General features: G+C 43.2%; 1 protein-coding gene across 5 annotated transcripts in view; it reads right to left on the bottom strand.

Annotated features, from left to right (window-relative positions):
• Positions 1–3,755: 3,755 nt before the first annotated feature.
• GAREM1 (GRB2 associated regulator of MAPK1 subtype 1) overlaps positions 3,756–12,945 on the bottom strand; it is a 202,301-nt gene continuing 193,111 nt past the window's right edge. For 4 of the 5 annotated variants that reach the window (XM_025429212.3, XM_025429214.3, XM_025429216.3 and 1 more), the window contains exons 5-6: positions 10,521–10,687; positions 3,756–9,047 (exon numbers count right to left, since the gene is read on the bottom strand). In XM_025429212.3, the coding sequence (XP_025284997.1) occupies positions 8,150–9,047; positions 10,521–10,687 (1,065 nt within the window). In that variant the 3' untranslated portion in view covers positions 3,756–8,149. The remainder of the gene's footprint in view (positions 9,048–10,520; positions 10,688–12,945) is intronic. The other variant, XM_025429213.3, reaches the window with a different exon arrangement.

Here is a 12,945-nt window from a genome sequence, read left to right as displayed (position 1 = left end):
CAAAGTATCTGACAGGTCAGTTTTGCACTTTGAAAATTCCTCTTCCCCAGTGGATGTATGTCTAGGAGCCACGGGTGGGCCACCCCAAAATGTGCCATTTTAGCATACTGATTATTCTAAATATTTAAAAAACAGATGGTGCAAGAAGGACACTCAGATCCTCCTCCATCCCCTGAAAGCAAGAAATATGTCTTCCATGTGAAAAGTTATCTTCTCTGTGCCAGGAGATCAAGAGACACCTTTATCACCAGAGATGGGAAATTTAGAGCCAGTTGTTTAAATAGCCTTTGTTACTCTTTACTAATTTACTGTCCTGGTCCAAATTCTGTTCAGAATTCCCTAATAATTGAAGCTCCCAAGGTTAATTGATTCCTTACAGATCTATTGTCTCTTTGTCTAAAAAGTATAAAAAACTGCCAGTCTTGGTCATTTCTTTAGGTCTCAATTTTATTATTGTCCTCTATGTGCACATAATAAAAGTTTGGTTCTTTCCTTTGTTAATCTGTTAAATTTAATTCTTAGTACAGCTGAACGATTTTGAAGGGTGGAGGAAGAATTTTTCCTTCCCTACATATGGCTTGGAAAAAACTACAGTGCTCCACTTTCAAATTCCTTATCTTTTTGGAGCTACTTCTTTCTGTTTCCATGATTTCAGGATTCCAATGTGTTTGGCTATGGAAAGTGGAAAACTGAATGAGGGGAAGATGGAGAGGAGCCAGACTGAAGTTTTACTCTGTAGGAATCCTTGCCTCCCAGTTGTACTCCATCTGAGTTGAATGGAGTAAACCTTATGTAGTCCCTGGCTGGTTGGAAAAGCCCGACACCCTGCGGCCATGTTTAGTACTACAGTTGCTTCTCCACCTTGGTGTCCCAGTTTGTAAATCCTTCCTAGGGGCTGGGCTGCCTGGATACAGTGGGATGAAAGGTGTATGTACTATGTGTAAGTTGCTGTTTTCTGGGCGTTTTTGTGTTTTTTTTTGGTGTTTGTTTACATTTTTTCATTTTATACCTGTCTCACTATCTCTATGGAGTCATCCCTTTTGATCAAGAAGCAGACTTGTTCAGAGCCTCCATTTTATAAGCAGGAGTGGTTTCTGTTGATTTCCAGGTAGCACTGACTGGGTAGCATCAGTTCAAGATCTCAGGAGACAGAGAAGTTGGAGGACCAGGATAGGAAATTCTATGCACTAAAAAATTAATTTTTAAAAAAGTAATCTTTATGCCCAACGTGGAGCTCAAACTCATGACCCTGAGTTCAAGAGTTGTATGCTCTACCAACTGAGCAGGTCAGGTGCCCCCTAAGAAAAAATTAAATGTTATTTTAAAAAGACAAAAGTTGAGAGGTGCCTGGGTAGCTCAGTTGGTTGGGCACCTGCCTTTGGCTTGGGTCATGATCTCGGGCTCTTGGGATTGAGCCCCACATGGGGCTCCAGTTCCACATTGGGCTCCCTGCTCTGCAGGGAGTCTGCTCTTCTCCCTTTCCCTCTGTCTGCTCTTTTCCATGTTCTCTTTCACTCACTCTCTCAAATAAGTAAAACCCTTAAAATTTTTTTTTTTTTAAGTCGGGCAAATTGGGAGACAATGTTGGAATGAATACAGAATGGGGAAACAAGACTTCATTTCTAGTTCTGATTTTGTCACAAAGCATATGTGGTCTTGAGGAAATCATTTACCCTCCATGTGCTTCATTCCTACTAAGTTAAGAGGTTGGGAGCATCTGGCTGGCTCAGTCAGTAAAGCCTGTAACTCTTGATCTTGAGGTCATGAGTTTCAGCCCCATATTGGGTGTAGAGATTACTTAGTAAATAAAGAGGATGGACCAGAATACTTTCAACGTTCCCCTTGGCTCTAAACTGTGATCTGCCTATGGATGGTATTTTCTATGCCCTGCACAGCTGTGCTTCTGAGCACACAGAAATTGCTTGTTTTCTTCCTTCCTCCCTTTTTTCCCCTCCCTCCCTTCCTTTTTTTTAGATTCTATCTTTAAGTAATTTCTACACCCAATGTGGGACTTGAACCTATAACACCGAGATCAAGAGTCAAACACTCCACTGACTGAGCCAGCCAGGCACCTGACTCTTTCTTATTTTCATCCATTACTGACTGAGTCCTAAGGTCAACTGTAGCTTAGGTCTAGGTCACTGTACCATATCTCCTACTCAATTGCCTGTGTCTTTTAGAACCAATATTTGACTCAATCTATGGGCGCACATCGATCTTTTTTAGTTCATTTTATATTCATTAAAAGATTGAAGTCATTGGCTTGATTAAACTGTTAGAAAAAAACTAATTCATTGGCAAATGATGCAAACTCTATCTGGGACCTCTAAACAACTTCGTATCTTGCTCTCCTTTAAAAAGTCTACTCAGAAGTCTTATGATCAATACAAGTTTCATTTGTGTCATTTTTTTTCTTTTTTTTTTTTTATTACTTTATTGTTATCTTGATCATGGTGGCACAAAGCCTGGCTGCCAGCAGGAATGTGATGGTATTCATGGTGTCACTCAATAGAACCCCAAGTAGCATCTACTTTTGAAGACACAACAATGGAGACAAGCCCTGATAGAAGAGCTTACAGCTTACAAAGGGGCAGAGACAAGCACAGGAAGCTATGTCAGCACAGATTGAAACCTAATGGGCTTTGGGGGATGGTACTGGTAGGAAGTAAATGAGTCAGCTAAGCAAGGATGAGCTGGAGGGGGCTTCTTAAGGGAACATTCATTTCGATGTAATGAGAATTTATCCAGGACCTAATCATTCTTTCCTAGGATTTGGTTTTTTCTAACCTCAGGATATTTGACTCTAACACAACTTAATTCTAAACTCCAATTTACTTTGCTATGTGCAGTTTGCAGAGAGTCATATGTCCTAGTGTGTATCTGATGTAAGTACTCCTAGGACATTGAGATAGATCTTTGTGTTTTAGCCAACCCCATCCTATAGGGTCTTCCAGTGCATGTCCCTGAAATCCAGGAAAATGGCCACCTTGGATATAGTCACAAGTTTTGTCTCTGTGAAATAGGATAGAGGCTTGAAGGCTTAAATATAAGATGATTTGAGAAGGTTTTTGTCTGGGAAACGAAGTCAGGAAGACTTTGCGGGGGCTGTGAAGCTGGAGAAGACCTGTCAGGCCCAGGATGTGGGTTCCTTTTGTCCTCTTAGCCCCTCGACCCTTCCCAAAGCCTCTCAATAAAATGATTTGAAGGTCATGCTATTTTGAGTAAAACAGAAGCTCTCTGAAGCAACCTCCACTTGCCATTCACCAGCTTCTCTGTATAACTCACTGGTGGATGTCACAGCAAGCTGAATACTCAGGACTTTCTCTAGTACCCCTAGCCATTTCTCTCACTGCTCATGCTGGTTGTAATTATATAAATTCAGCCGAGTATAAGCTAAAAAGATAGGAATGTATATTATTTTTTTTCCCCACACAAACATGGCTTTTTTTTTTTTTTTTTAAAGCTCACCAGTTCATCTGTATTTGTCTTTTAACTCCTGTCCACACAGGTACTGCATTTTCTTTTTCTTTTTTTTTTTTTTTTTTTTTTTTTGCATTTTCTTTAAATGCCATCAGGTGACCTGGTTTCCAGCTTCTCCTCTGTACAACAGCCATTGCCTTCAATCTCTTAGTACTGAATGGGCTTGTGGCATTAAGAATCCCTTCAGATGTGTTCTCATCTCCTTCATGAAGATGGGGAAGAGAGTGCTAGAAAATTATGTACTAGGTCGACTCACTGAGGAACTGCAAGAGGAGTAACTTTTAAATTTTCTTTATTTATAGACATTTCGGAACCATTTAAATCAACAATGAATTTTTTTAGACATAACATACCATGTTTATCTTGAGGTACACATTGGGCCCATTAGGTAATGCTCTGGAAAGTAATGCAACTGTTAACTGGCAGTTAACAAACACCCCCAGTTTTCTAAGCAAAGAAACTATAAAGATGGTTACAAAATTCTTTGAAAAGAATATATCATTTCCATTTAAATCAAGGAAAACTCCCCCGATTTTTAATTGAGTTCGATTTTTAGGCTGAGCTTAAACAATGTTTTAAACGGAACTTAATATGAAAATGGGAGACGAGGTTGATAGCTAAGAAATTATCTGAGCCCTACTACATGAGATTGTAAACAAAAGAAATTTGTAATCTGATAAGCTCATTACAAAATTCATAGCCTAAAAATTAGACAGAGCAGCAAAATTACAGAAGGTATTTGTACACAGTTTTAAGTAAAATCACGTTTACCCCTTGTTTCTGGTTTTCACAATGAGATAAATTTTTTAAAACACCAAGTTTTAAAGACTAAACTGCAATGTGACTTGACAAGAAGTGGCCATGAGAATTCCACAATATTACAACCCCACAGCACAAAAATCCTACTTTCCATCATTTGCACTCTGGGCATTTTACTTTTCTTGCCCTAGCAGCCCATTGCCTTTATATTACTAGGAAAAGAGTGGTAATTGACAGAACAGTCATAGCTTCTGTAAGTCCCGTGTGTCCAACAGCAGATTTAACTTTTCTGGGGGACTGATGTTGAAATTTCCTTTGAATGGTTCACGAGGTGCTTTGGAGAACTATTTTGTTTTCCAGTTTGTCATTCAAAATGTTGATTTTATACCCTCTAGGCATGGTGAGTAGTGACTTGTTACACAAAGTGTTTGGAAAATGAAGGACCCTCTATCCATCCACACCCACCCCCTGAACTTCCCAAGGAGCTGTATGGATGATGTGCAGGTGGTTCTGGAATGTGAGCAGAGGGTGTTTATGCATGTGTCTGAAAACATTTGGAATGGATTGTCATAACAGTTTCCCGTAAGATTGTTTTATTTCTACAAGAGACAAGAATAAACACAGCAATTTAGTTGAATGGGCAGCTTGCTGCAACTTCATAAACTTGAATGGTATATGTGGGTTGAAAGAGTATAAATGTAAATTTCACAGTTCATAAAGTTGAGCAGCTCAACTTCAAGGAGAACGTGCCGGCACTTACAAGATTCCGAGAAAGAATCAGTCTGGGAGTGTGTGAGCTCTCCCTTCCAGCGTGAGTCAGGTCCGTATTTTACACTTTAGCTGCTTGATTTGGCTTATTGCTGATTTTCTTTTCCGATGGGGCCATGAATTTAAACCCCAAGAAGGGTCCTGTTTAGACAGACACTTTCCCCCAAGCCCATGGTCACTGCAGGGCACCTGCCAGAAGACGTGCTCGGTCTTGGCCTGGTTGGCTAGAACAGGTTCTGCTTCTGGGGATCTCTACAGGTCGTTTCCCACCGCGACACTGCAGCTCTGGGAAGAAGGCCGGTTCCTCCCTACCCCTCACACCGTGTTTCTTGCCATGATTCCCTCTGGCGACGCCTGCTTTGTCTAGTGAGGGTGCCAAGGTCCTCTACAGACAAGTGTTCAGCTCAGCAACGGCAACTACACTTATCGGTGCTGTTAGAGATGCCAGAAGATAGTTATCACAGTTAAAAACATTCCCAATCAGTAAAAGAGAACACTTAGCTAGTGGGAGTCCGAGATCCTTTCTGCCTCCAACATATTCCAAGTTTTAACGGTCACGTGGTGTTTATTTTTTTTTTTACTCCTTTTAATAGAGGCTGCCATTTCCTCCATCTGTATTCTTTAAAGACCCAACACACTTAACTCTCCATACATCCAACTGCCCAGAAGATTTCATGTCTCTCTTACTCACACATATGCAGTCTCAGCAACTGTGATTTTAAATATAAACATTATGAGCTCCAAGAGGATTTTTTTCCCCCAGCATTGTTGAGTCATACCAGCATAGTGCCTGGCAATGAAAGATGCTCAACAAATTTGAATACATGACCCAAAGGCCATATATAGTGCCTGTCCCCAGGAAGTCTCTACATTGCCACCAATACAAACTGGATATAAACACGCCAGGACAAAAATCAGAAACTATTTGTGTCAAGATTTTGCAAAAGAAAAAACAAAAAGAAAAGAGAAACATACAAGGAATCAGCTGTTTATGTGGGGCAACCTTCATAGTAAACCCAAACCCACTCCATCCCTCCTGCCTGAATTTGAGACTTGTGACCAAGGGTCAGGTGCCTAAAAGCAGACTCAGCAAGGATTTGCTAAAGGAAAACGTACAGCTTCTCAACTGCCTCCTGTCTGTTTTTATTTTAAAAGAAAGTGCTGAGAGGTTAATGTTGCTATGGAAGTGGTTGCTCACACAGAAAGATGTTTTCTAAACATGAAAGTCACTGAGGGGGGGTGTCTCATGTCATGTGAGTGCAGTACTGGAAAGTTCTACATAGATTTTTCAGTTATTTCTGAAGGGGTGCTCCAGTTTGACAAATTTGATAGGATATTGTCCTTATGGGATACATTTTACCTAGAATATTTACATTTTGGGAGATGTGTGAAGGGAAAAAAAATGCCTTATTTTTTTAAAAGGAAGATTTAAGATGGAAAATGAGAAGAGGTGTCAATTCACCTCAATTCTAAACCATGAGATGGATTAAGAACATCTATAACGCCAAGAAATAAAGTCATATTGCATATCGCATGCTGCATTATCGTGGGTCTTGTCTTTATAGTTATTTATTCAGGTCAGCGGGAAGAGTGGATAATAAGATAGAAGCCAATCCTGCAAGTCATCTTGGCACCTGGTTGGCTGACCTATCACAGATGTCTGCACATCCAGAATCAGACCGGGCGGAGGTAGGGCTATGCTGACGACTTGCTCAGAACTTTTCTAGAACTATGCTAGAACTTTTCTAGGATTTACATTCGTTCAAAAAGTCAAAAATAATGATGAGGCCATTATATTTTGGAATATTTAATCACATTTGGCAAAAATGCTCAGAATAACATCCTGGAATTCTTGGAATAAAAGTACGGTAATTATGTATTTTCTTTGGAAGAGAGGAAAGAAGAGGTTATGAACTAACCAAGTGTATTTACTGATACTTTTAAAAATTACTCAAAAGATGAAGCTCGTAAGCCTGATTTCTGAGCTCTCTTGAAGCACAAGCATGTGGAGAATACCTAAGCCCTTCAGACCTGTCACTGTTAGACACCGGGAAAATAAGACCCTTAAATTGGAGATGAATTCTCCTTTGACAAGAAACTATCATTTTCCCCAGACATCGGCATGAGAGTATTATATGCAAACCACCGCCCATGGCTTACAATCAAATTTAATTCTTCAATATAGACTCTACTGATTTCTTCCAAGCTTTCAGTGATGAGGCCAAGTAAAGACCGAGTTTTGAGGGAAAGGGTTGAGAATCTTTGGAATCATTCTGTTCACTCCTCCTAAGAGAGTCAACTTAGTTAACGGCCCCAAACCTCAATGGATCTTTCAAAGTGAACAGATGTTATCTAAAATATCAGACTAATAATTATGTTTAAAACCTATGTTTGTATTGTGTATATATATACACACATATATGTAGATGTTCTGGGCTTTTTTTTTTTTCTTTCCACTGCTCAATAAAATTAGCAGCAGTTACAGACAAATTATTGTGGTCATGATTTGTATTATTTTGTATACCCTCTATCAACCTATGACTCATGGAAAATGCCTTTTGATGAAAAGATCCCCACCAAGCACATAACAAACAGTAAAGTGTCATTTCATATCACTAACATTTTCAGGCACAAGAATAAAACAATTAGCACTGAGCAATCCAAACGACAGAGCACAGAATAGTTAATTGTCTAAAGTTGATTCCCCCAAAGGAGAGAACTGTTGTTCAAAAAGTTTTTTTGTTTGTTTTTTGTTTTGTTTTGTTGTTGTTGTTTTGTTTTGTTTTTTTTTTTTTGATTCTTAGGGTTTTCAGCTTTGGCTATTTTGTAATAAATATCATACCTTCTCACATAAACCTACTTGGGTAAGAATTATTTCTCTGAACACGCCTTTTGTCTTTTAGCAGCTGTTGAGTGTTGAGTGATGTACAAGGCACACCTCTAAGTGTTCTGTACAGCATTTTTATTGATGTACAAAATAGCCTGTTCACCATTCAAAAACGTTATCTGCATAGTAAGAGTTTCTCTTATCCCTATTTACAGAGAAGGTTTTTAGTGCAAAAAACATGGAATTGTGTCCCAGCCCACCCTTCCTAGCACACCAATCTGTCAGTTTTGTTCACTGCTAGCTGGGGTTATTTGGCTATATCTTGGGCCTCCAGCCATTAATGAATTGCATGATTTTCTTCACCTGCAGTTTGCTCAATTTGAAATCCTCGGAGAGGATTTCTTCGGTCAGCTGAACGAGCAAATTCCCATCAATCTTTTCAGTAACGAAGAACGATATGACATCTTCAGACAAACCAATAAACCGTAATGACTTGGACACTTCTTCTATGGAGAGTCCCGACAGGTCAGCGGGCGGCTGCCATGGGGAGCCATCGCCACAGGACCTGGGGGCCAGCTGGAGGTGGAGCGGAGATGAGAAAGGGTAGGGGACGGAGAAGATGTCCTGCATGCCCTTTTTAACAAAGTACTGGTCCTCAGAGAGGTCTGGTGACCCAGACTTGGGGTCTTCCTCAGCACCATCAATTTTCAGAGGCAAAGGAGAAGTGTCCGAGGCGGCTTTCTCTTCCACTGGTTTTGGAGCCCTGGGGGGTAAGGCAGGGCACGAAATACTCTGCTTCGTTGTGTCAGCTGCCAGAGTTTTCTCATCTGTGCTCTCCACAGAGTAGCTGGCTGACTTGGGACAGGCGGAGACGCTGCCACCGAATTCCGAAGTGGCGGAGCCGGGGGGACTGGCCGAGAGCTCGTGGCCGTCCAAATCAAAGGGGACTGGACAGTTTCTCTTTGGTGTGCCTGGCGTCTTCTGTCTGGGGTAACTGTAACTCCTGCTTGGACCTAGCAGGAAGTCGCTCCTGGTCTGGCTCTCCGACGCTCCTGAATAATGGTTGGGCCACGAGAGCCTGGACGAGAGAGTTTCAGCCGAAGGACTTCCCATCGGGGACTTCAGGTCCACAGCATCCGTTTTCCCTCGGTTACAGGGATAGCAGGACACAGGAGCACTTTCAGAAGGACTAGTGTCACTTTTAGGAACGCTGCTTAAAAGCAAACACAGAGAGGGAGGTGAGTAAAAAGTGAAAGCCAAATATCAAGCCTTTCTTTATTCCACAGATGTCACTTCTGAGTAGAAAAAGATGGTTAGGAAGAAAAAGGCAGTATTTCTTATCGTGAATTCCATAAAATACCTGTTAACTCCACTGGTTTTTTTTAAAAAAAATCTTTAAGTTACTAAAATACATTGGTAATGACAGATATGAATTATAACGATTTAAAATATTCTAGGAGAGGTGGCAAATATATCATTTTTTTTTAATGGATAAGAAAATCACTGTCAGTGGGTGCCTGGATCTTTACGATGAGAAAAATTCTTAAGCCATGTCTAGGGTCCTTACCCCCAGGTAGTGTGAATGATAAGTAGCGTCTGCAGTGGGAAAGGGTGGCTCAAGAGCTGCCAAGGGGTGGTGCCTCATGCCTGTCATCCTTATGCTATGTGACAAGACCACAGTACCACCACCTATGACTCGTTCCATCCAAAAGTCTGAGGTGCTAAGAAATGCTTCAGACAGGATGCTTGCCTTGGTTTCTATACAACTGAGTAAAACTAACATGAGGATTTAAATGTCCAGAGAACACAAGATATGCGTAAAAGAGAGCTATTTTAAATGGTGAAGACCATAGGCGGAGCAGTGCATTCAGCCGGAGGCTGGGGGGTGGGGGGGAAGGGGACTATGTTAAGAGTGATGGTGAAGCCAGAGTGTGCTCAGAGGTGGGAGACCAGGCTGATGAGGGATCAGGCAGCGATGCCAGGAGAAACAGCTGGCACAGCTGAGGCAGTCTCTTTGGAGAAGAGAAGACTCACATCTTAGCTGACTTCAAATTTTTCACAGGCTGACAAAGAGAAGCAGGGAGGATCTATTTTTTGTTTCTCTAGATGTAAGAAACAGTGGAAAGTTACATGGAGACAGATACACCAAAAAACAAAAAACAACCAAAAAAAAAAAAAAATCAGTGGCGTTTGCCAATGATAGAATGAGCTGCACTGTGAAAGATGGAGCTCACAGCACTGGAAGGATCCAGACAGAAGCGAACGGCTACCAGACCGCCGTGGTCAAGAAGCGATTCCCTACGGGGTGGAGCAGAGCCGACAGGACCTTTCCAACCCTAGGCCCTGGCTGAAGGTGGTATCTCTCTGCTGAGGTCGGGGTGGAAAGAACTAGATGCGGGTGGCCCTCCGTGGCTCGCTCCTACGAGAGTCCAGTGGGCCTTTCTCGCTGGTCCGGGAGCCTCTCCCACAGGCTGCGGTTGCTGGTCTTCCTAGGGTCCTGGCTCTTCCCCCCGAACTTGAAACCAACAGGGGCCCCGTCCTGCTTTTCCGGGGACGTTCTTTTGCTTCTAGGGCACATCTCCTCTCCCGCCTCCTGCCTAGGCGACGGCTACCCTGAACCCGTTGGCAAGGGGTGAGCTGGCGGCCGAGGTGACCGGGCCGAGGGGGCCCTGGCGTTAAGACTTACATGTCGTGCAGCCCTGAAGAATAGTAGGACAAGGTGGGGCTGGGAGAGCGAGTCTGCGGCCGCGCTGGCTTGGCTGTGCGAGGAGGGACCGAGGGGCTGGTGGACAAAGGCTTTGCGCTTCGGGGTGGAACAGGAGGGGCGTTCAGGAGCCGGCACTCTTCCCTGACCTGGCGCGGAAAAGAACACTCTGGGTTAGCAACACACTGACAATGCCGCCGGGAGGGGGGATCTGCAGGGTCGGGGGGCTCCCCCTAAACAGCCACCACAGGGGCGGAGGGAGAAGACGGCAGCGAACCAGGAGGACAGACAGACAGATGCTGCCGGACAGCAGGCTCGACTACTCGCCAGGACAGACAGATTTTCAGGGAGACCGCTTGGCAGATGCCCGCTGCCGCCAACCGACCGCCAGTAACATGAGCTACAGCAAGTTAGAGGGCTAGCGAGGTGCGAGCTGCCTAGGACGGGAAGGATTAAGAGAATAAGGGCGTAAGGCACTCGCAGTCTAAACAGAGGATCCAGAGGATCTGACTCTTCTGCTGGATTGTTTATTCCCTGTTCAAACTGAACTCGGTTTGATTCAAACCTTAGGGACTGGAGGCTCTCCTCCAGGGTTGAAGCACCTTCTGGAGTTACACGCAGGGATTCTCACTCAGAAGTGTGTATCCTGTCGACGTGCAAGTCTGACTCAGTAGAACTAGGGTGGGGAGGGGGGAGCAGAACCTGCATTTCTAACAAGCTCGCAGGTGCCACCGATGTTGCTGGACTACAGGCCACACTCTGTGGAGCGAGGCTGCAGGCCCCAAACGCAGTACTTTTCATGAGAGCAGAGTCTAACTTCCTTCAGCTTCACCTTGGAGAGGATCAGGGGACCTGTGATGTCCATGGCTTGCATGAGTCTGTGGGCTGGTACCCATCCCGTTTGTCCTCCATTCACAGAGGCATTCAAGAATAGGATTCTTTTTAATGAAGTGGACATTTCAAAATGTACTTCTCCACGTCAGGCAGCAGGGGGCAGTTTATACCTGGTTCTGCTAGTCTACCCTAAACCACACAGGTAAAAATAGCCAATTTGGATGTCATCAAAAAGGTCCTTGCCTGCTTTTAGGCCATGTTCCCAACACTTTTCTCACCTTTGCCTTCAACTTCCTTCTGACCCAGCAGCTCTGGGGTAATGAAGACAATGAAACAGCCAGCTTCCATTAGCTTTGGTATTGGGTTTGCTTAAGAGCCAATAAAATAGGTTCACGTGACATTGCATCCTCTACCACCTACATGGCACACTGGGCCTCTAACTGGCTTCTCAGATCCAAGTCATTTGCCAGAAAAAACCAGATGTTAGGAAAAGTCACATGACCATGCAAACCTCAACTCTAAGTGAGATGATGGAAGCAATTTAAAAAGTCTCATCTGTTGCATTTCTTCTTAGCACCGAGGATCATTGCTCCCACCCAGAGGATCCACAGACCCACAGACCGGTTACTGGGATCCACAGGCAATAGTGTTTCATTTGGAAAAGCTCTTAAGGCTAAACCAAAGTATTCTGAGCAGCAGATTTTCTTCTCTAATAGCTGTAAGCTTTCTCCTTTTGAGCTTTTAAAAAGGAAGTAGTAGATGACTACAGCAAGAAAATCTGGGGGATGCCTGGGTGGCTCAGTGGTTCAGAGTCTGCCTTCAGCCCAGGGCATGATCCTGGGGTCCTGGGATAGAGTCCCACATCGGGCTCCCTGGAGGGAGCCTGCTTCTCCCTCTGCCTCTGCCTGTCTCTCTCTGTGTCTCTCATGGATAAATAAATAAAATTAAAAAATAAATTAAAAAAAAAAAGAAAAATCTGGGAGGACATGGGTTTGGATAAGGAAGAGAGAGAGAGGAGGATCATTCAGCTGGGCCACAGGGACTCCTGCACCACTGCGGGGGGGGGGGGGTCTTCTTTTCTTAAGGAGCTGATAACCAGTTAGGACCCCGAAAAGCTCTGGCCTGGTCACCCCCACTGGCTGGCTTTCTGGAGTATATACTGGTTACAAAATAAGTAACCAAAATAGTGAGTCAGCTTCCCTTTTGTTAGTGATCTGTACAGTAGCCAACTATGTTTCTTTTCTTCCTGAGGGAATATCTATAGAATCTAGGATGGATGGGGGCCACTTTATTATGCACGGGCCTGATTCTGTTTATGGTAACAGGAACCATGGAAAACATAAGGCAAGAAGCCTGTTGTATAACTTTTTAATTTTTAAAATGAACAGTCCCTTTTCACTACTGGGTTATAGAAGAGGACAGGGAAAACATGGTTAATGCTGAATTTGATTTAGAAATCCCTAAGTTCTGGAAGTAGTCATTAACTGTGACGTTTCATTAGGGCTCACTTACCTAGATGTCAATTATGATATGTGGAGACGTCAATGACAATACACATCCTAATTTAAAAGAA

The sequence above is a fragment of the Canis lupus genome, chromosome 7 (assembly GCF_003254725.2).
Source record: "Canis lupus dingo isolate Sandy chromosome 7, ASM325472v2, whole genome shotgun sequence".
Classification (NCBI taxonomy): Eukaryota; Metazoa; Chordata; class Mammalia; order Carnivora; family Canidae; genus Canis; species Canis lupus.
Note: the sequence above shows the minus strand (reverse complement) of the source record. Positions and strands in the feature narration are given on the sequence as shown.